Source organism: Gordionus sp. m RMFG-2023, chromosome 3, assembly GCF_954871325.1.
Source record: "Gordionus sp. m RMFG-2023 chromosome 3, tfGorSpeb1-WG-v2, whole genome shotgun sequence".
Classification (NCBI taxonomy): domain Eukaryota; kingdom Metazoa; phylum Nematomorpha; class Gordioida; order Chordodea; family Parachordodidae; genus Gordionus; species Gordionus sp. m RMFG-2023.
This window is the reverse complement of record NC_088777.1, coordinates 23,525,543-23,548,121: the sequence shown is the minus strand read 5'-3', so window position 1 is coordinate 23,548,121 and position 22,579 is coordinate 23,525,543. Positions and strand designations below refer to the sequence as shown.

Genomic DNA, 22,579 nt, shown 5'->3' with positions numbered 1-22,579 from the left:
CCGTCAGCATTAGACAATTTATCTTTATATTTATTAAAATATTTATATTTATAATATAACCTTGAGGGTGATTAGCAGAAATCCTTATCCGATGTCTAATTTTTTTATTAATTAGTTTTGGCCGTGATTATTTTATCTATAAACTTGGCTGATTAGTTAAACAACTTTGACTTATTAAAACAAAAATTTTTATTATTCAAAGATTCTATTTTCTAAATGTGACTACTTGGAATTTTTATTTCCATCCATTTCTTATAGAGATTGTGACCTAAGATCAACTTATTACCTGCAATGTCTATAACATACCTCTCAAAGCATCTAATTGGAATTTTTGTCCATATTTGTTTTAAATATTGCCTTTACATTTAATGGAAAAATATTTCATCTTTAGGTTAACATATATTTTAATGATTTTAAATTATTTAATATTTCAATAACTGATTTATTTTTTTTAATGAAACTTATAAATCAAGGAATGGGAAAACCACAGATATGCATTTTTTAAATCATTTCAAAAAATTTCTGATAATTGGTGGATTGTTAATTGAAAGTACGATTTTAGGGCTTCATACATTTTAAAAAATGACATATGGAAATAAAAAATTCATCATATTTTTATAAGTTGTTTATAATCAAGCTCAATGAATTAAGAAAAAAGTACATGATAGAGATACATAGAAAAAAATATTAAGAATTTTTTTTAAGAGGATAAATTAAAGTAAAATTAAAATAGGTACAGTACATGTTTTTATGGATTTATCGTTATTTTTAAAAAATTTTATCCATTTCTTCAATGCTTTTAGACTATTTATTTTGGAGTATAGAATAAAAAAAAATATGGAGTATAATTATCTCCTCAAAGATATCAATATCGTTTCCCAATCTTTCTTTTGGAAACTATTTTTGTCGTACTTTTCCTGACATCATATATGTTTGTAAAATTCATAAATTTTTGTAAAAATAACAAATTACGATAATTCAAAATTTGCTAAAATTATTTGTCTTACAAACATTTTCCAAATTTGATATAAAAAATTTGTAATAGTTAAATATTTCAAAATATTTTTAGCAAAAAGATGGATGATTTAAGATCATTTTAGGAAATTAATATATACAAGTGACTTAAATTTTAAAATGGAATGACTGATCAACTTCCCCAGTTCTATCTTTTCCACTATCAATCCCCTAAAAAGTTTCAAATGGTATACCACTCATTTCTAATACCAAAAAATTTAAACTAAGTTCAAGTTAAAAAAAAAATATTAATAATAATTTATTCTAGAAACTAGGGCCTTGGAACATTTTTCTAATATCAAAAATATTTTATTAGGCACAAAACAAAGTTCGCAAAATTTTTCAAATTTTTAATTATCTCGTGGATTAAAATAGAATGATAGCGACAACTTATTATTAGACCCAAACTTACTATTGGGCTCAAAACATAAATATATATATTTTTTAATATTTCTAAATTTTAACGCAAGAATTATAAATAATAATGTCAATGGGAATCTCTATAAAATCAAAGGTTCTACTAAAAAAAATTTATAGTATAAATAACTTTTAACTAGTCTCATAACAACGTTATTAAAAATATTTATATTTTAATCTTCCTGGTGGATGAATCAGAATAGCAGTGTGGATTTAATACTATATGAACCTTACTCAAAACATAAATATATAATTTTATTTTTATATTTTACGCAGGAGTTAAATAATATTAGCACTAGAAATTTCGTGAATTCAAATGTTTTAGAACATCTTTATAGTACAAAAACATTTAACTAGGCTTAAAATAACTTTTTTAAAAAATTAAATAATTTATTTTTTCGTGAAAATTTATGAAAATTTATTTTTTCGCGTGAAAATTGATTTTTTCTCGTGGGGTAAAATATAATGGCAGTGTCAATTTATTACTTGAACCAAAGGTTTTTGAACATTTTTTAGTATCAAAAACCTTTAACTAAGCTTAAAACATAATTTTAAAAAATTTTCATAATTAATTTTTCCTCGTGTTGTAAAATAAAATGCTAGTGCCAATTTATTACTAGACCCAGAAGTTTTGAACATCTTACTGTAAAATTCTTAACTAGGCTTAAAACAAAATTTAAAAAAGATTTCATAATTTTTTTCTCGTTGGGTAAAATAAAATGGCAGTGCCAATTTATTACTAGAACCAAAAGTTCTTGAACATTTTTATATAGTATCATATACTTAAATCTAAGTTTAAGATAAACATTTTAAAAAAATTTATAAGATAAACATTTTAAAAAAATATATAATTTAGTTCCTCGTAGAGTAAAATATAGTGGAAGTGCCAATTAATTACTAGACCCAAAGGTTTTGGAACATCTTTCTAATATCACAATCATTTATAAAGGTTTAACAACGTCTTAAAAAAAATAAATTTTTTTCCTCGTGGGTAAAATATAACAGCAGTGCTAATTTATTACAAGTTCCAAAGGTTTAAGAACATCTTTCTAGTATCAAAAATCTTTAACTAGGTATTAAGATAAATTTTTAAAAAATTTTCACAATTTATTTTTTCCTAGTGGAGCAAAATATAATGGCAGTGCAAATTTATTACTAGATCCAAAAGTTTTGGAACATCTTCCTATTATCATAAACATTTAACTAAATTTAAAACAACGTCTTAAAAAAAATTCGAAAATTTTTTTCCTCGTGGAGTAAAGTATAACTACAGTGCCAATTTATTACAAGACCTAAAGGGAACATCTTTCTAGTATCTAAAACTTTTAACTAGGCTTAAGATATGTTTTTAAAAGATTTTCACAATCTATTTTTTTCTGGAGTAAAATATAATAGCAGTGCCAATTAATTACAAGACCCAAAGGTTTAAGAACATTTTTCTAGTATTAAAACCTTTTAACTAATCCTAAGGTAAATTTTTAAAAAAAATTCGCATTTATTGTTTCCTCGTGGAGTAAAATATAATAGCAATGCCAATTAATTACTAGACCCAAATGTTTTAAAAATCTTCTAATATCATAAATATTTAACTAGGTTTTAAAAAAAGTGTTTAAAAAATTTATATTTTTTTCCTCGTCGAGTTGAATATAATAGCAGTGCTAATTTATTATAGGACCCAAAGGTTTAAGAACATCTTTCTAGTATCAAAAACTTTTAACTAGGCTTAAGATAAATTTTAAAAAATTTAACAATTTATTTTTTCCTTGTGGACTAAAATATTAATTGCTAGATCCAAATGTTTTAAAACATCTTTCTAATATCACAAACATTTAACTAGGTTTATAACAACGTCTTAAATAAAATTCGTAATTTTTTTCCTCGTGGAGTAAAATATAACAGCAGTGCTAATTTATTACAAGACCCAAAGGTTTAAGAACATCGTTCTAGTATCAAAAACTTTTAACTAGGCTTAAGATAAATTTTTAAAAATTTTCACAATTTATTTTTTCCTTGTGGAGCAAAATAAAATGGCAGTGTCAATTAATTGCTAGACCTAAACGTTTTAGAACATCCTCCTAATATCATAAACATTTAACTAGGCTTAAAACAATTCCTCGTGGAGTAAAATATAACAGCAGTGCCAATTTATTACAAGACCAGGTTTAGGAACATCTTTCTAGTATCTAAAACTTTTAACTAGGTTTAAGATATATTTTTTAAAAAATTTCACAATTATTTTTTCCTCGTGGAGTAAAATATAATAGCAATGCCAATTTATTACTAGAACCAAAGATTTTTGAACATCTTTCTAATATCAAAAACATTGAACCTGGATTAATTCAAACTAGTTTAATTTTCTTTGTCGACCGAGTTAGCTAACCCAGTAGGTTGACCCAGCAAGCCAACCCAGCAGACTGACCTAGCATGCCAACCTAGCAGGCCAAAACATCAAGCCGACCCACCGAGGCGACCCGATAAGTCGGTTCGGGTCTGATCTATGGCCAAATAGGTCGGTTTTCGTTTAGGGTTGTTTCTTTCGGCTAAAACTCTGCTGGGTTTTGCACCAAACCGACCCGACCTAGCAATTTAACAACACTAACCCTCATTTCTCTTAAATTAAATGTACCCTAGAGGTCTGCATTGGTCGGGTTTCCTGCCCGCCCTCCCACGCCCGCCCATCTAAGTGGGCGGGCGGGTTAAAAAAATTAAAAATTTTTATTTTAATTAATAAAAAATTGTTCTTACGAACTTAAAAAATAAAAAGCCTTTTTCTGATATAACTTTTTATAAAATAAATCAACTTTTTTCTTCAATTAAAAAAGCTTTTCTACAAATAAAAACAAACTTTTTTCTATAAACAAATTAAAATCTCCTTTTATGGTAATGAAATAAAACTTTTTTCTTAGAATATATAATTTTTTAGATATTGAAAATTAAAATTTCCTTTTTTGGGAATAATGAAATTACTCCATTGTGTTATTTTATTTTAGTAATGATTGTTTATCTTTATATTGCCCTTTTTATTTTCATTTTTATTTTCTTATATAATATATAAATTTTATTTTTTAAACATAATTTTAACAAAATAATATTTTTTAATTTAATTTTAAAATATGAATAAAGAATTGATTGCTAAGAAAATAAAAAATAATATTTATAAATTAAAAAACAATGAAGTTAATAATAATAAACTTAAATCCTCTATATGGAAACAATTTAAAATTATTTTTGATGAAAATGACAAAAAGCTAGATTGGATTCGCTGCAATGATTGCGAGTCCATCTTTAAATATAATAGCAAAAGTGGCACCTCCTTCATCCTTCGGCATCAATGTTCATCTGCAAATTATGAAGATTTGATAGATAATAAAAAAATAACTGGATATTTTGAAAAAGACAATTCTCAATTAAACAAAACGATAAAATCTGGTCTAATAGCGAATTTTGTAGAATATTGCGCTAGAGACATTAGGTATTTTAATTTAATAAATTATTCTTTTATCTTTTTTAGGCCATTTCAAGCAGTTCAAGGACCTGGATTTATAAATATTTTACAAAGATTTGCCGACTTAGGGGCAACATATGGTAAATTGGATGTTAATAAGATCACCCCTTGTGCTACAACAGTTAGCCGCAACGTATCCAAAGTTACTGAGGATCTTAAGGAAATATTATTTCCTAAAATTGTAGAAATGATAAAAAAATTCCATTTGCTCATGTACGACTGATATGTGGTGTGAAGAATTTACCAAAACCGATTACATATCTTTATCAATCCATTATATACAAAATTCGAAATTAGAAAAAAAATTTCTTTTTATTTCAAAATTTCAAGATGAAAAAAAGACGGGAGAAAATATTCTTAAAGAATTATTAAAAAAATTTTTTTAAATTGGTGTTCCCCGAGAAAATTTTTCCAAGCTCATCTTTGTTACGGATCAAGGAGCAAATATTAAAAAAGCTTTGGAAGGGTTAATTTTTTATTAAATAAAATTTATTTATTAGGTAGATATTATAATAATTTCTGAGAGATTTTGTAAACACCTAAAGAAAAAACATTCATATTTAAAGAACTATATTTTCCTTTTATTTTTTCAAATATTAGCTTTAGTAGACTAAACTGTTCAGCACATATGCTGAACATAATACTTCGTAATACCTTCCAGTCAACTTTTATTTTAGAAAATGCTCCCGAGATTAATAATATTTTGGTAACTGCAAAATCCTTGACGACTTATTTCAAACAAAGTGGCAACGTAAAATATCTAAGCAAAACGTTACTACAAAATATTGATATAAGATGGAACACAAAGCATAATATGCTACAAAGCATTTATATAATGTATGATGAGATTTTTTTATTCTTACAATCTCGTGATATAACTGAAAAAATGGGATCTATGGGAAAGGAAGATTTAAAAACACTGATAGGTTATTTGGAACCATATAAAGATGCAATTAATGCTCTTGAGGGTGATTGCAGGCCTACACTACAGAACGTTCTTATATGGTATGGAAATTTATATTTTGGGATTTCTGCCCATTTTTTCTTTATTTATAAAAAAATTAGGTATAATCTTCTACATGAGCATAATGAAATAAATATGAATATAATGGAGAGAAAAACAAAATGCGAAAAAGAAATAGATATAATAAAGAAAAGAGCTAAAAATTTTATAATTGAAAAATTTTAAATTCATATGCTCCATAAAGTTTCAACATTTTTAATACCAAAGTTCCGACAAATGAGGATGTTGTCGTCGGAAGAAATTAATGAAGTAAAAAAAACATATTGAAAACTTGTTAGATTTGATTTGCATAGAAGAATTTAACATCGATGTAGATGAAGATTTGATTTTACCCATTTGCCCAAAAGCAAAGAGAATCCAATTAAAAGGTATTAATAAATTATAAATTCGTTTAGCTACTTATCAAATGTAATATTTGAAATAAATAGCATCCACATCAAAATTAAACGCCAACAGATGGGAGGATGAGGTTGTTACTGAGGATAGTACCGTACATAATGACATAACAAAATATTTAAATCTTAAAGTAACCATTTTTGATAAGTATAATTTAGCATAATTTTAAGATTCATATATTACAATTAATATAAATTTAAATTACTTTTATAAATTTATTATTATTGGTTCACTTTTATTTAAAGATTTCAATTGAGGAAGAGGATATACTTCAAAAGGTTGTCCTACTTTGGTGGAAACGACAAGAAAAAAATTTGCCAAAGCTATCAAGAATAGCAAAAAAAATATTAGCAATTCCTGCAACTAGTGCTACTTCTGAAAGAGGATTTAGCATTGCCGGAAGGTTTTTAGAACAAAGAAGAACGTGAATCCCGAAAATGTGGATTCATTATTATTTTTGCATTATAATTACTTATAATATTTATATTTTATAAATATTTTATTTGATAAAATAAATTATCCATAATTTAAATTGAAGATTTTTTAAGCTTAATATAGTAATTTCCTAAATTATAAAACTTATAGAGATGTAATGTTGAAACTATTTTCATTAGATGCTTAAAATAGCGGACTTGCGTAAAAAATTTTTTTATAAATAATGGGCGGGCGGGTAAAAACTTTCTGACTAATGGGTGGGCGGGCAAGAAATTTTAGACTAATAGGCGGGCGGGCGGGTAAAAATTTTTAGATTAATGAACGGGCGGGCGGGTATATTTTTTTTGAAAACTATGGGCGGGCGGGTTAAAATTTCTTTAAACATTGAATGGGCGGGCATATTATCCAAAAACCCGCCCAATGCAGACCTCTAATGTACCCTGCCCTGAAAGTAGGGTAAATTTCTGCCAAACAGTGGACGCATATCCACTGCACAGAAGATGCTCTATATATGGCTGTGGAGTTCCCACTTAATTTTGGGATGTCTCCTCAGTGTACGATACGATACGGTTTTGGTCCGCAATTAAGTAAGACTACTTCTTTTTTTTTACCGTAATATGGTTTATTTGAAAATAAAGAGCTGCAATTTAATGATATAATAATTGTAGATTATTGAATTATAAAGTAAAGCTACATTTCATTTTTTTTACTGTGGCTTAATTGAAAATAAAGAGCTGCAACATAATATTTATAAAAGCTTATAAATTGAAATAAACTTAAGATATTTGAGAATATAAACTTTAAGCTTGATGTTGAACCAATGACATGTCATTGTGTTGAACATATAAATTTTAAGTTTAAGCGAAATTTAGCGGTACCAACAAATTACCTAATTTTAACTAAAAAATAGTACGTTCTAACCGGGTGTAACTAAACTTAGAATTGACAGGTAAACTGCGAATGGACATGTAAACTGAGAATAGACAGGTATAATTTATTTATGGCTTATCAATTATATTTTAAAAATATAAATGATGTATATGTATTATGTAAATCAAATTTATCCAAAATTAAAATTATCGAAATAAATAAAATAGAATATGGAAGAAAGAGTAGTCCATAAATTTAAAATATGTATAGAACAGATATGTTATAATTAATAATCATAAATATATTTCCGTTAGATGGCGTAATAGACTAAAAATTAGTTTTCAATTAAAAAAAATATGAATTATAGGAGCATAATTCTTTACTTTGGATTAATTTATTTGGTACAAGCTAAATCATAAAATGAAAAGAATTTTAAGTTTCCATCATTATTTTTGGAGTTCTGATGTCAATTCTCAGTTTAATCAATTTTTTAGATTTTTGGGATTTTAAAAATATTTTATTTTTTGACTCATTTTGTGTAAACTTATTCATATAAACATAAAATGAAAAAAATTTTAAGTTTCCGTATTTTTTGAATTATGGTCAATTCTCAGTTTAATAAAAAAAATTTAGATTATTGGGATTTTAATAATATATGATTTTTTGACTCATTTTGTGTAAACTTACTCATTTAAACATAAAATGAAAAAAATTTTAAGTTTCCGACATTATTTTTTGAGTTAAGATGTCAATTCTCAGTTTAGTCAATTTTTTAGATTTTTGGGATTTTAAAAAAATTTAATTTATTGACTCATTTTGTATAAACTTACTTATATAAACATAAAATGAAAAAAATTTTAAGTTTCCTTCATTATTATTTGAGTTATGATGTCAATTCTCAGTTTAGTCAAAAATATTTAGATTTTTGGGATTTTTAAAATATTTTATTTTTTTGACTCATAAATAAATTCAATAATTTATAGTTGATATTGAATCGAAAAACTAGTTTACTTCAGTTAAAATTTAGGGGCTCTTAAAAGGGCCGTTGGGTAATCATTGGTCTAAAAGACCGTTGGGTTTTTATGTCATAAATAAGTCAAATAATCGTTTAAATAAAAGACTAAGGCTAACGAATTCTTGTTTCCAGCTTAAATGTTACCTATATCATATTCTAAACTTCTTATTCACTCATTTTTTTATTATTTTATATCTTGGGTAAATTAGGATATGAAGGATCGAACAATTCATTTTTTCTTCATACCTAAAATTGTTTTTGTATGAATCTGGTTCCGGTCAAATTTAATTATTAATTTAGCTTAGATTAAACGACTTACATAATTATGTTGCATACCTGTGGCAGATTTTTAAATAAATTTAGTTGATAAATTAAACGGAAGTAGGACTTCAAGTACAAATTTCAAAGTTTTAAAAAGATAATTATTTTTATAAAATTAGTTAATATGTAATGTATATTACATTACATAAAACGGTACTCGAAATATCTTATATAATTTTTTATTCACCATTGTAAAAATGTTGTTTACAGATATGGGAAATAAGTTATTATATTATTATAATTATTTATCTCACGAGAATATATATAAAGGTATAAAAACTATTGTTTATTCATATATTATATTCTCAATTTATAAGGTAAAAATTTTATTTATATTTTACTAATTTAATGCTAGGTTGGGTCGGGCGTTGGAAAATTTTTAAATTTATTAATTGCAGATCATGATATAATAGGCCCTCGAAATGTAAAACAAATAGCTAATGTTAAATATAATCTTTTAAGCAAAAATGAATTATGATACTTGTCTAATTTTGCTGATCAAGCTCTTGACATTTTAAAAAACATGTATAAATACCCATTGGTACAAAAGGTTGCTAATCTCTTATTTTATATTAAATATATATGCTCAAATAATAATCCTAGCATTATAAGTATAGATAAAATTTAATTTGGGAGAATTGTTTGTAACATGCATCGTTTTAAAACATAAATGCATAAAAACTCACCGTTTACACGATCATCCAATTTTCTTAGGACCTATATTTTTACACGGTAATTCGGATTACCAAACATTTAATAATCTCCCACCTTGAATCAATTTTTTAAAAAAATCGTATACCCTTAAAAATTTAATTTTTGGGAGTGACGGAGAATTTTATAAATTCAACACATCTTTTATATACTAAACACATTAAAGAAAATTTAATTCATTTTTTAACTAATAACGAAGGAGTTGAAATAAAAATTAGAAACATAATTATAAATTTTTATATCAATAAAGATGGAATAATATATTCATTAACCGATGAAATCTTTAAAAAAAATACTGATAATTTTAAAACAATTTTGCTTAAATAAAAATTATATAAAATTTGTAAAATATTTAGATAATCATTTAATAGATAAATTATATAATATGGTATATTTACCTTTTAAAAATAAATATTTTTAACACCCTACACCAACAATAATTGTGAAAGTATAAATCCATGTGTTAAAAACAAAATTTGATTGGAAAAAAACTTTTTTACATATAATGATAAATAAAATAAATGATAGTTTTAATCAGGGATGCGGACCCGATAAAATTTTAGCCCCGGGTTCGGTTCGGTTTAAGTAAAAAAATAAAAGGTGGGTTCGGGTTCGGTTTATGGAAATATTTTGGTTAGGGTTCACCATTTCGTATGAACATTTATGAAAAAAAGTAAAATGACCTAAAATGGCCACATATATATTTGAAGCGAGTATAATATTTGTATAATTTTAAAATGATGTAACAGATTAGACAAATAAATTAAAATATACTTTTTATTTTAAATAAAATTAAATATAAATATAAATTGCTAAATGGTAATTAATATAGATTATATACAATTAATATTATAATAATTGTATATAAAATATATGATCATATTTTATATTAATAATAGAAAAGAATATATTAAAAAATTTAATTAATTAAGATAATATATTATAAATTGCAGATAATTTACAATATTTTAGAAAACTCTTCTAGATCTATTAATATATAACAGACAGCACGATTATACTATAAATATATCTTTGAATCAGTGACGAAGCAAAATAAAAAAATGCTTTTTTTTATTATATTATTTTTCCTTACTTAATTAATGTTAAATATTTGTAATTATGTTATTGAAAATTTATTATGATTATCAGAGTTGTATAAAAAGTATATGCATCTATATACTATTTCAGAGGTATCTGTTTATAGATACTTTTTTTTGATATACTTTTATTTAACGCCTTTTTATCTAAAAAATAAAAATATTTAGATGCAAATTTTATGTTATATATATGAGCATATAATTTAAATAAATATATATTATAAAAATATTAAGACTAATATAATAAAAAAGTATATAAATAATATTAAAACTCATATATAGAAAAAGATATAAATATCATTTTTTTCCCCATTATCTATAGATATCAGTTCAAGATTCTGAAGGATATTCTTATCATGCAAAGGAATTTATAAATCCTTGCTTAGACATGACGCCTATTAATTATAAACAATACCCAGAGTTGGGCAGGTCATCCGGAAAAAGAATCTATACAGATACAGATTCTTTGTAAAAAAATGAATCTTAGATATAGATACTAATATCTTTTTCAAAATATCAAAAAGATACAATATAAAAGATACTTGTATCTTTTGCCTAATTAGAGTATCTTAAATACAAGATACTTCTAAATTATCCTTACCAATTAAATTAGAATAGTTTGTAAAATACAGTTTTTATTATTTATTTGTGAAGAACATAACATACATATAATAAGAATGAATATTTACAATAATTAATAAAATATTTAATGATGAGTTGATTATAATAATCAGGTATTTTAATATTAGTATTAGCCCATTCTTAGCATAGATGAAAGGAGACTAGTATTTTTAATGGGAGTTGAAATATTAATTTGCAAAAGAGTATTTAAAATAAATTCATTATTTTATAAGATAATCAAATTTTTCAAATATTTAATTGGACCTTTGCCGTTTTGGCGTACTTAACATTGTGCCAAAACTAAATAACCTTTCAATTGGAGCTGATGAAGGTATTGCAGTATTATATTTATAAAAAATTTCCTTAATGGAAGGATAATTATTAAGCATTTATAATGTATTTCGACTTTCTTTAATATAATTTAAAACCCCCAGTTCAATGTTATTTATATTATTGAACTCCGCAACCTTTGTTTTACCAAAAGAAAAATAATATGGATGTGATATTGATATCAAAAAGGCCTCATTATATTCAAATCTTAACTAGTATCTTATTAAAAATTTCAAAAAGATACTGAGTACAAGATAAAAATATTTTTGACTTCGATTGAAAAAAAGTTATTAAAAAATTTAAAATCTAGCAATAACTATTATAATTCTGTGTTTAATCATTTTACTCAAAAACAAAGACGAATTATACTTATTTATATATTTTAATCTTTTTATGGTTTGACTAAAAATAAAAATTCTATTGCTTCCATAGTAGTGAATTTGACGCTTCGTCACTGCTTTGAAACTATATAAATATTGAAGTTTATCATAAGTACTTTTGTGGGTTAATACATAAATTCTTTATCATAAAATTAAATTTTTTTATGCTAATATTTAAAGTTTTATCTTTAGGTAATATTAATTCAAAAATGTTTTTTCTGTAAATGTTTAATTAATCTATATACCTACTCTATTACCCAATATTGTTACATTAATATATAACCCATATTAAGATAGTTGATTTTCTTAACTATATCATATCTTTGTCATCTTTCCTAACTATTCAAATGTCTGACTTTTAAAACTTTTTCTAAAATTTAAGTGGCACGCTTTTACCTGGTCAGAAAATTAAATTATTCAAAAATGAACATAAAGTAGTAATAATATTTTTAGGGATTTATTTATTATTTATGTCATAGAAAATTTTAAATATATAATATACCAACAATATTAAAAATAATATATTTCCATTGCGATTATTATAATAAGATTACATATTAGTATTGCGCTATATAAATATGATTAAAAGATTGTATGGTAAATTATTAAAAATGGTTTAGTGCGTGTTAACTATATAAATAAAATATCAATGACGAAACAATATAAGGTATATGTAAAAAAAAATTTAATAACTATAAATTTTGAAAATGACGTATACCACCTCTGTCAAACCTGACTATAAATACTCAGATTAATAGTAATGTTATCCTTTATTGACAATATAAAACAATATAGTTAGACAATGGCAGAAAAATTAGAGTGATTTGATTTTTTTGAATATAAAAATTTTGATATTTTCTCCAAATATTCTATAGGGGTAAAAATACCTCCACAGTATAGTATTATATTTTCATTAATTTTATCATCTAATATACAGTATATTTTTTTTCTTTCCGTAACCTTTCTGCCATCATCTAATTGGAATAATTTCAAGTCCATATCTTGTTCTATAATTTTTATGGTGTCAATAAAGAGATAAATATTAGGGTGCGAATAAGGAATGTATTTTTTTAATGAGCGATGAAACCCTTCTACATGGTTATTCGTCCTCACGCCCCTAATATCAAATGTATTCCACATTTGATATTTAAATTTTGCATTAAGATTAATCCAAGTATTTTCAAAATAGTTTAAAAAATCATGTATTGAATTTATTTTAAAAACTTCAGATTGTCGCCTCAGATCGTTAATTAAATATTACACATCCCTTTCTAACAAAAAAGGAATGGCCATTATAATTCGAAAAAATTTTTTTAGTTCAATATTTTGTCTAAATAGTCGGGTTAGATGACTATCTTTAATACGCCTAATAACGTACTGACAGAAGTGGAAATAACAGCCCTTAACTATAATAGTGCGAAAAATTGCTTTAAGGGCTAAGTATACGCCAATTTCAAAATCAATAGTGGCAAAACGGGGGGAAAAAATAACCCTAAAGATAAACAATGATTTTTTAATAATAAAAACATATTTAAATAAGTATTTTTATATTTATCTGCTGGCAATAAAATGTATGCACAAATAATTAGAGTATGATTAATTAAAATAGAAATAGTATAAAATTGTTTAAATAATTTAGGAGGCATTAAATTTTTCAGCCAAACATAGGCGTGATAAAAGTTTATATGTTGTAAAAATAAATAATTTATTATCTTCACTATTAAAAAATAAAAACTTACCCCTACCCTTACAACTATTCTTTCTGCATTTATAATATAGGTCGCCGAAATCATAAACGTATAAATATTTGTTATAATATATCATGTTTTTGTTATTTTTGGATTTTATGAAACTATGATTGTTTTGAATGATAGCTATGTTTAAAAATGATATAAATATCTATAAGATACTATTTACTTGGACTAGTGGTACCTCCATTATAGGCATCTATTTCCTCCAAGACCACTCGGTTCATAACTTTGTTAAAAAATGGATAGCACAAATATATAATTAAAATTTACTTGGACTATTGATAATTCTGTTATGGGCATCTATGTCTTCCAAGACCTCTGGGTTCATAACTTAGTTAAAAAATGGATAGCACAAATATATAATTAAAATTTACTTGGACTATTGATAATTCTGTTATGGGCATCTATTTCTTCCAAGACCTCTGGGTTCATAACTTTGTTAAAAAATGGATAGTACAAATATATAATTAAAATTTACTTGGACTATTGATAATTCTGTTATGGGCATCTATTTCTTCCAAGACCTCTGGGTTCATAACTTTGTTAAAAAATGGATAGTACAAATATATAATTAAAATTTACTTGGACTATTGATAATTCTGTTATGGGCATCTATTTCTTCCAAGACCTCTGGGTTCATAACTTTGTTAAAAAATAGATAGCACAAATATATAATTGAAATTTACTTGGACTGTTTGTGATGTCAAAAACTTGTAGATTAAAAGCTTTAAAAAATTATTGTAAATATATATTTGATATTTTACTTTGGCATTCTGCAGTGCACACATTTGATGCTATAATATAAATACACATGATTCAGTAATTAAGTTTTTAATTTTTTATACTTGGTAAAAATAATGATATATTTGTCTGTGTAGAGGCATCCATTAATAGAGCATTGTCAGCTAAAATATATTTATATGAAATATTTAGCTATAAAAATCACTTTGTGTTGATATCGATATATATCTTTTCTTAGGGCAATCAGAGTCTGTGTAAAGAAATAAAAATTTGAGTATTTAAAATAATTTATAAATCACAATTATTTACCTTGAACAGGGAGGTTCACAGATGGACCTTGAAAGTAAGAGGTTAGACTTAGAGAATCATCTAAATTGGAATATTAATTGGATAATATGTGGTAAAATATTTATACCTAAAATTTGAGTATTTAAAATATATTATTAATCACAATTATTTACCTTGAACAGGGAGGTTCACAGATGGACTTTGAAAGTAAGAGGTTAGACTTAGAGAATCATCTAAATTGGAATATTAATAGGATAATATGTGGTAAAATATTTATACCTAAAATTTGAGTATTTAAAATATATTATTAATCACAATTATTTACCTTGAACAGGGAGGTTCACAGATGGACCTTGAGAACAAGAAGCTAGACTTAGAGAATCATCTAAATTGGAATATTAATTGAATAAAATATTTATAACTATTTACTTTGAATTGGCTTGCATGTTTCTAAATGTTTTACAGTGATGCTAAATTCAGTACCACAAATTTTAGCTCTTCCTCCACATTTTCTTCTACATGTATGATATATAGCATTCTTTCCATGTTTAAATCATATCCTCCATAAAATATGCACTCTTTGTTTTGCCTAGTTTTCTAAAAAATAATTATTATATGCAAATTAAATAATATATACTTTAATTTCTAATTTTCTTAGTGTTGATAATTGTTGCGATATATCTTTAACCTCTTTAATTTTCATAATTACTTCAAATACAATTTTGGAAATCTTCGAGATTTTTTTGGGAAACTTGGCAGTACGACAAAACGCCTAATTCATCCAATATTTTTGAACCCGGGTTTGGTTCCGGGTTCAGCTCGGGTTTACAAATTTTTGAATTGATATTAAAAAACTAGACATAAATTTGGTATAAATATAAATTGTCTATTTTATTTATACGAAAAATACATTTAAAAATACAAAACAGTCATATATCAATTTTAAAAATTTTATTTAGACGGATTAGCATAATATCTTCCAGGAGTTGTTCACTCATCCTCGATCTATGTGGTGAGAGAATGAATTTCAAATGTGAAAATGATCTTTCAACGCTGACCTATCAGATGTCTTTCTAAATTAGACAAATGATTACCAGACATTTTTAATTTGCAATATGAGCATACTGATTTATTTTCTATTGTATCAAGAGTAAAATGCTTCTCAAATATGACTTTATCTTTTATTTTAAATCTATATAATAATGAGGATCTTTTATTAAAGAGTTAAAGAGGATAAATTTTAAATAGCAATGATTTCATAGAATTAAAAAAAAGATATATAAATTTAATTTCAATTATAAAATACACTTCATTAATTTAACCTGAACAAAAAATAAATCAATATAATAATTTTTACTTTGACTTGTTCATTCCTTTAATTAGTAATCTTTGAGACTAAGTTAAAAATTAAATATAAATGGCGTGAATGAATTTAATTGCTTTAAATTTATATAACACTCCAATAGGAATCTTTGAAAATAAATTTTTAAAAAAATTAAAAAATGGTGTAAATGAATTAAGTTGTTAAAAATTTATTATCACTTCACTTAAAAGGTATTATGATAATATTATAAAATCTCAATTAAATTATTAATATTTGTATTTACAATTATACAAATATCTTAATATATGATTTTAAACAATACACTGAACCAGCTTGAAACCGGGTTCATAAAAACTCCTGGGTTCGGTTCGGGGTTGTAAAAATTTTATAAATGGGGTTCAGGTTCGGTTCGGGTTCAGATTTTTTATCAAAACCCGGGTTTACTCCTCCGGGTTCAGGTCTGGTTCAAATCCCTGGTTTTAATACAGGAGAAAGACTTCGAGAGAGCCATATGTGGGTTGGGCCTTATTATCTAACAAAGGCATTAGATATATCATCCATGCATCAGAGCTGGGCTGAGATGACAGGTGTTTAACATAAGGCAATTCTGTTGAAAATACTATAAGAAAATAGCAGGGTTTCGAACCGAACCGAACCGCCAAACAGGAATGAATCGTTGTGATTTTCTGAACCGTAACCTTAACCGTACCGTTATAAAGAAAATATAAAAAGAGCAAACCGAACCGTTAATAAATATTTTGAACCAGTTTAAACCGGTTCAAAACGGTTTTAAAAATAATTTATTTTAAATTACTAATCTAAATTTGAAATTTTACTTTTCCTTAGGGGAATTTTTTAAATTGGCGATATCTTTTCAGATAAAATATTTTTATATTATCAACATTATATAACAATTAATACCAAGTTTATTGTTTTTTTCTAAATTATCTGTTAATTAGATAAGATATCCTAAAATCACACATAATTATCCTTGGCTAAATTAACAAGTTTTTATATATAAGTTATTAATAAGCTTTTATAATAATACTTGCTAATAATTTAGGAAAAAATTAAATAAATCTACTATTAATAACTAACATCTAATAGAAATCAAGTACTTTTTACATTCATTTTTATATTATATGGTTTATTTTTTATCTCATTATAAAAACTTGGATCATAGAATTTAAATGTCATTAAATAAAATGGTAAGCAATATTTTAATGATATGATAATTTTTTATTTATAATTTTTTTTAAATTCAGAATTCTAATATTCATTTAAGTCATTATAAATTATTTATTATTAAAATAATATTTTTAACATTTGAAGAAAGAGAGATCGCCAGAAAACATCTTTGTAAAACTTGGAACTTGATACAAAGTCTAAATAATCAGAATATTGAAATTCTAAATACTATGCCTACGTGTTCGCATTCGAAAGATAATTTAGATGATGATTTTGAAAATTTATTAAATCGCATAAAAGTTTTAATAAGAATAATTCTCAGGGGATAGAAAATTATAATAAATGTATAGAAATAGAATATATAGGTCATTTGATAATATAGAGAGATTAGAAAAAGATACTAATCTTTTCAATTATTGGGAAAATGTAAAGAATAGTATGCCAGAACTTTATTAGCTATAACTGTGCTAGCAGTTCCAGCTACGCAGGTATCCGTAGACCGTAGAAAGAGCATTTTCTAGCCTTAAGTTTATACTCTCTGCACAGAGAACTAAATTATGAAATATTAGAAAATATTTTAGTTATCCGTTCTAATTCTCTTTTTGAATATAAATAGTATGCATTTTATTATATTTATGTGTTATTTTATTCATTATTGTATTTACGTATGTTTGTTTTTATCTTATTTATTTATGAAATAAAAAAAATTAATTTGTCTAATTTATATTTACTAAGTTTAATAAAAATATCTATTAGATTATCATGGTAAAATTAAATAAGAAGTTATAAATTAAAAAGGTTTTTCTCTAAAATTAATATATTCATGGTTTAATTTTTTTTAAATCAAATTTATAAAAACCAGAACAAACCGAAAAGAATCGTTATAAATTATAAACCTAACCGAACCGATATGAATTTATTTTAAAAAAACTGAAATGGAACAAAACCTTTATAAAATTTTAAACTAAAAACCGGAACAAACCGAACCGTTATGCCTAACGGTTCGAAACCCTGGAAAATAGTAATGGAAAACTAATTACCTCAACATGTGGTAGCTATAGTGAAATCATTAGGATCAAAAAAACCTAATTAAGCCAAAAGAGCCAAAGCGGAAAGAACGAAAACAATAAGGCCATAGATTTATTTGTTTTTATAAGAAATATATAATTTCCAACAATTAATACATACAATAATTAACTAAACTAGTAGAAAGCCCGTCAAAAATGACGGGGATGAGATTTTTATTCATTTTTTACGATAGATATCATGCCAGGTTCAAGCTCACAATATTAGGAAGCATCCAAGATCTTATAATTTTAAAATATTAGGAAGCATCCAAGATCTTAAAAAAGTTTATCAAGCCCAGCTCAACCCTTAATAATTTGTAAAAGATGTTCCCAAGTCAGGTGCAAGCTAATATTAATTTTGAGGTTCCAAGCTCAGTCCTACCCATTATAATTTTGAAAATTTTTTCCCGCCTCGGAGATAGTTAAATTTTTAATATCATTACATGAACGGGAAATATCTGATTTACCAATTAGTCTATATGGAAAAGAAAACATGTAAATTCCGTATTAAGGGAAACTGGGAAGGCCTGGGCAACCACTTATTAGAGAATCATGACAAATAAAATAAAAATAACCGACTCTTATACTTTTTTGTAATATGATCAATTAAAATTATATCTAAAAAATAAATTGTTGTTTATTATATAGGGTTGTTGTTGCTTTTCAGATAAATTTAATGTATGTCTTGCATTTCCGAAATTATTTGTCAAAGAATTTGATACTATTTAAATAACAAAAATGCCATTTAGCACTAATGAAACTTATATGCAAATTATTTATATATTTTTTAATATATTTTTTTTTATTGACATATAAATTTAGAATAATTTTTTTAAAAAATAATTAGGATTAATTATTATATATTTGATAAAATTAAGAGCAAATACTTGTTCTCATTTTTATTTTTGATGGAAAAAACGACAAAATAAATCTGGAAGGTTGTCTGGAAAGGAAATAATTAATGTACAATTTCATATCATTTAGGGTTGTAGATGAAAGTAATGACGGATTACCAAAGCAGTGTACAAAACACAATACGTCCTGATAGATGAGTCATATGCCTATGCCTTGGGATACTGGTAAAAGAAGAACGCAAAATGAGATATCAGTCAATGTCAGCATTGGTAGCCCCCTCTAAAATAGAATCATGAACGACAAAGTTAACTCAACCATAAAAAGTAGTAAGAATTGTTATAAAAAGCATGACAGTACTACTGCATATTTTTCCATTAATAAAGATGATGAAAATAAGTGAGGTTAGGACATGGCTTGTTATCTAAAATAAAAACAAAGGCATAATTAAAAAACATATTAATGTATTAAACCTGAAGAGGAGACAATATTAGATTAACCTCTCTAGAAATAGTGGGAATATCATCCACCAGAAGCTAAAATAGATGTATTCTAAAATGAAAAATATAAGCATTTTAAGTATATATAGATGAAAAACTTTATTTTACATTTGGTAGATTTTATTGGGCTTCACGTCATATGACCCAGTATAATTTTTTTGCTTGAATATGAGTTGAATTAAGAATTGAATGATATTTATTTTTTGATAAGCCCAGCCTTCTTTTGGAGTGTGTAGCCTGAGGTAGGGAAATAAGAGAAAATTAAATGGAAAGAAAATTGGGAAATTAAAAGGGAAAGGAAGATAAAAAATAGGGAAATTAAAAAGTGTAGATAGGAAAGGGAAATGATGAGAAAGGGGAAGATAATAAAAGAAATTAAAAGGGAAAGAAAGGAAAAGAGAATTTTAGTATTTTTTAAATTTTGATTTTTCCCGTATTATTTGAGACTGTTGTTAAAATAATGAATGTTAGTGAAATCTTTAGTAGGGATACATATGTTGTCGGCATAGCTTAGTCAGTCTACATTTTCTATGTTACTGAAAACTATTCTTTGAGTTAAAATATATATCTTTATAAAAATATTAACATAAGACTAACATTTAACATTAAAAAATCCCAATCTAGGTTCAAGCCTACAATATCTGGAAAAAATATTCAAGCATCCAAGATCTTAATAATTTGAAAAGATTTTCTCAAGCCCACCTCAATCCCTAATAATTTTGAAATTAAGTCTAGAGATATTAAATTTATAATTAATGAAGGGGAAAGCTCTGATTTACCAATTAGTCTACGGGTAAAATATATAAGACTAACATTTAACATTAAAAAGTCCCAATATAGGTTCAAGCCTACAATATTTGGGAAAAATTTCCAAGCATCCAAGATCTTAATAATTTAAAAAGATTTTCTCAAGCCCATTTCAATCCCTAATAATGTTTGAAAACCAAGCCAATATTAATTTTAAGAATATTTTTTAAGCCCAGTCCAACCCATAATAATTTTGAAAAAATTTTCCCAATCCTAGAGATATTAAATTTATTGAATTAACTCACATATGAATTTATATATAAAATATTAATAATTTGTAATATTTAGTAAATAATGTATTACTTTGACAATTGGTTTTAATATGGCCTCCTACAGTTGCACTAATTTAGAAAAAAATTATGTGAATTGGTAATAAGGGAAACTGTGAAAGCCTAAAGCATTTATTAGAGAATAATGACAAAATAAGGTCTGCCCTAATATGTGAAGGGAAATTCAGTTTAATTTAACACAATTTAATAGACTTATTCAAATATTTAAGATTTTCAAAACAGGGAAATGTGATTGAATAAGGCAAATTATATGAAGTAGTTGCTTGAAATTTTGTGATATTTAGTGATACTCAGTGGCCCCTACACTTTTTGAGCGAATGAAGCAGAATACCCCCATGAAAAGTACCCCCTTGAAAAGTATCCCCCCCCCTTCGAAAAAATGATAATTATGACACCCATAAATTTCAAAAATAATTTTTATTGCATCAATTTTTAATATATAATATAAATAAAATGCAAAAAATATATCTTTATAAATATTATTTTTAAATTAATAATTTAGATAAATTAGGGGAAGAGAAAGCGAAAGAATTTATAATTTCATCAGTATTTAAATGTTTAAATAAAATTTTTTCCATTGATAATATGGTTAAATTATTGAGAAAAGAATCTTTCATGGTACTGCGTAGTCTTGTTTTAATTAATTTAATTTTACTCATGACTCTTTTGGCAGTACATGAGGTTTTGGGAATGGTTAATAGATATTTATATAAAATTCTTAAATTAGGGAATGCAGAAAAATTTAAAAGTAAACGATAAGATAAAATAAATGAATAGTTTTTCCAATCTGAATCATAAGTCTCTGAATTATCATCATCATCAGAAGAAGCTAAATAATGTGTTGGTAAAAATATATTAAATAAATAAATTTACAATTCTCAGAATCTGACAAATCTTTAGATTCTTGAACCTCTAGGTCATGAGTAATAATTACATTCCCCATTTTGGCCATCTTATAAATATTTCTAAACTTCAACATTTCTTCGAAAATTTGACTTGAATTTAAATTGTAAAATTCACAGATATCCTCGATATCTTCTTTAATAATTGATTTTTCTGCCATTCCCTTTGGCGTAAAAAATGATGTTTGATGTAAATATTTCATGGAATCATCATTAAATCTTTCGTTAAACTGCATAATAATTAAATCGAGTGCAGCATAAAACACACCTATTTTAAAGCTAAAAAAAATTTCTATATTTAATGATGAAAGTATATATACCTCTCCTTTTTGGATTGTAATGTTTGAAGTCTAGAACTTTCAAAATCAAATCTAGATTTCTATCCTTCATAAAATCTTGCGCCTTTGAAAAAACATCCAAAAATTCAGTGTTATTATCTATTAGATTAAAAAATAATTAAGACAATAATTTATATTATACTTCTCAAATTAATCAAGCAATCTTTTGTCAATTAAATTTGATTTATTGCATACCCTATATCCTTCGAAAAATTTTGTACAAGCCAAACTTGTTATAAACAATATATTATCCAAAACACAAAGTGATAAGATAAAATCAAATTTTTTTTCTAAAGACTATAGCACTAGCCATAGTGGAAGTGGCAGGATCTTCAGAATCCTTTAAATTTGTTAAAGCTGCCCTCAAGGCATCATAAAGTTGAAAAAAATTTACA

General features: G+C 25.1%; 2 protein-coding genes across 12 annotated transcripts in view; both read right to left on the bottom strand.

Moving 5' to 3' along the window:
- LOC135926137 (uncharacterized) overlaps positions 1–9,703 on the bottom strand; it is a 38,120-nt gene extending 28,417 nt beyond the window's left edge. For 6 of the 7 annotated variants that reach the window (XM_065461848.1, XM_065461847.1, XM_065461850.1 and 3 more), the window contains exon 1: positions 9,684–9,701. The gene's annotated coding sequence lies outside the window, so the exon portion shown is untranslated. Of the gene's footprint in view, positions 1–9,683 lie in introns of all 7 variants that reach the window. The other variant, XM_065461852.1, reaches the window with a different exon arrangement.
- Positions 9,704–12,707: 3,004 nt separating this feature from the next.
- LOC135925865 (uncharacterized) lies at positions 12,708–16,023 on the bottom strand. Of its 5 annotated transcripts, none has more exons than XM_065461402.1 (15): positions 15,554–16,023; positions 15,346–15,513; positions 15,242–15,301; positions 15,090–15,149; positions 14,938–15,043; positions 14,834–14,878; positions 14,733–14,792; positions 14,652–14,681; positions 14,574–14,612; positions 14,470–14,529; positions 14,366–14,425; positions 14,262–14,321; positions 14,158–14,217; positions 14,054–14,113; positions 12,708–14,010 (listed from the first exon to the last, which is right to left on the bottom strand). In XM_065461402.1, the coding sequence occupies exons 7-15, from the start codon at positions 14,773–14,775 to the stop codon at positions 13,772–13,774; spliced, it is 651 nt and encodes a 216-aa protein (XP_065317474.1). In that variant the 5' UTR covers positions 14,776–14,792; positions 14,834–14,878; positions 14,938–15,043; positions 15,090–15,149; positions 15,242–15,301; positions 15,346–15,513; positions 15,554–16,023; the 3' UTR covers positions 12,708–13,771. The 5 variants fall into 5 exon arrangements, with proteins under 5 accessions (XP_065317474.1, XP_065317472.1, XP_065317475.1 ...); XM_065461400.1 differs by having other exon boundaries at positions 14,938–14,997; XM_065461403.1 differs by lacking the exon at positions 14,262–14,321 and having other exon boundaries at positions 14,938–14,997.
- Between the last annotated feature and the right edge of the window lie 6,556 nt (positions 16,024–22,579).

Excerpts from the sequence above, each read along its gene's own strand:
- LOC135925865 (XM_065461402.1), bottom strand. The coding sequence starts at position 14,775 with ATGGATGCCTCTACACAGACAAATATATCATTATTTTTACCAA. Across the intron at positions 14,530-14,573 it reads TGACATCACAAACAGTCCAA|TTATGAACCCAGAGGTCTTG; the intron begins GTAAATTTCAAT and ends TTTTTAACAAAG. Across the intron at positions 14,218-14,261 it reads CAGAATTATCAATAGTCCAA|TTATGAACCCAGAGGTCTTG; the intron begins GTAAATTTTAAT and ends TTTTTAACTAAG.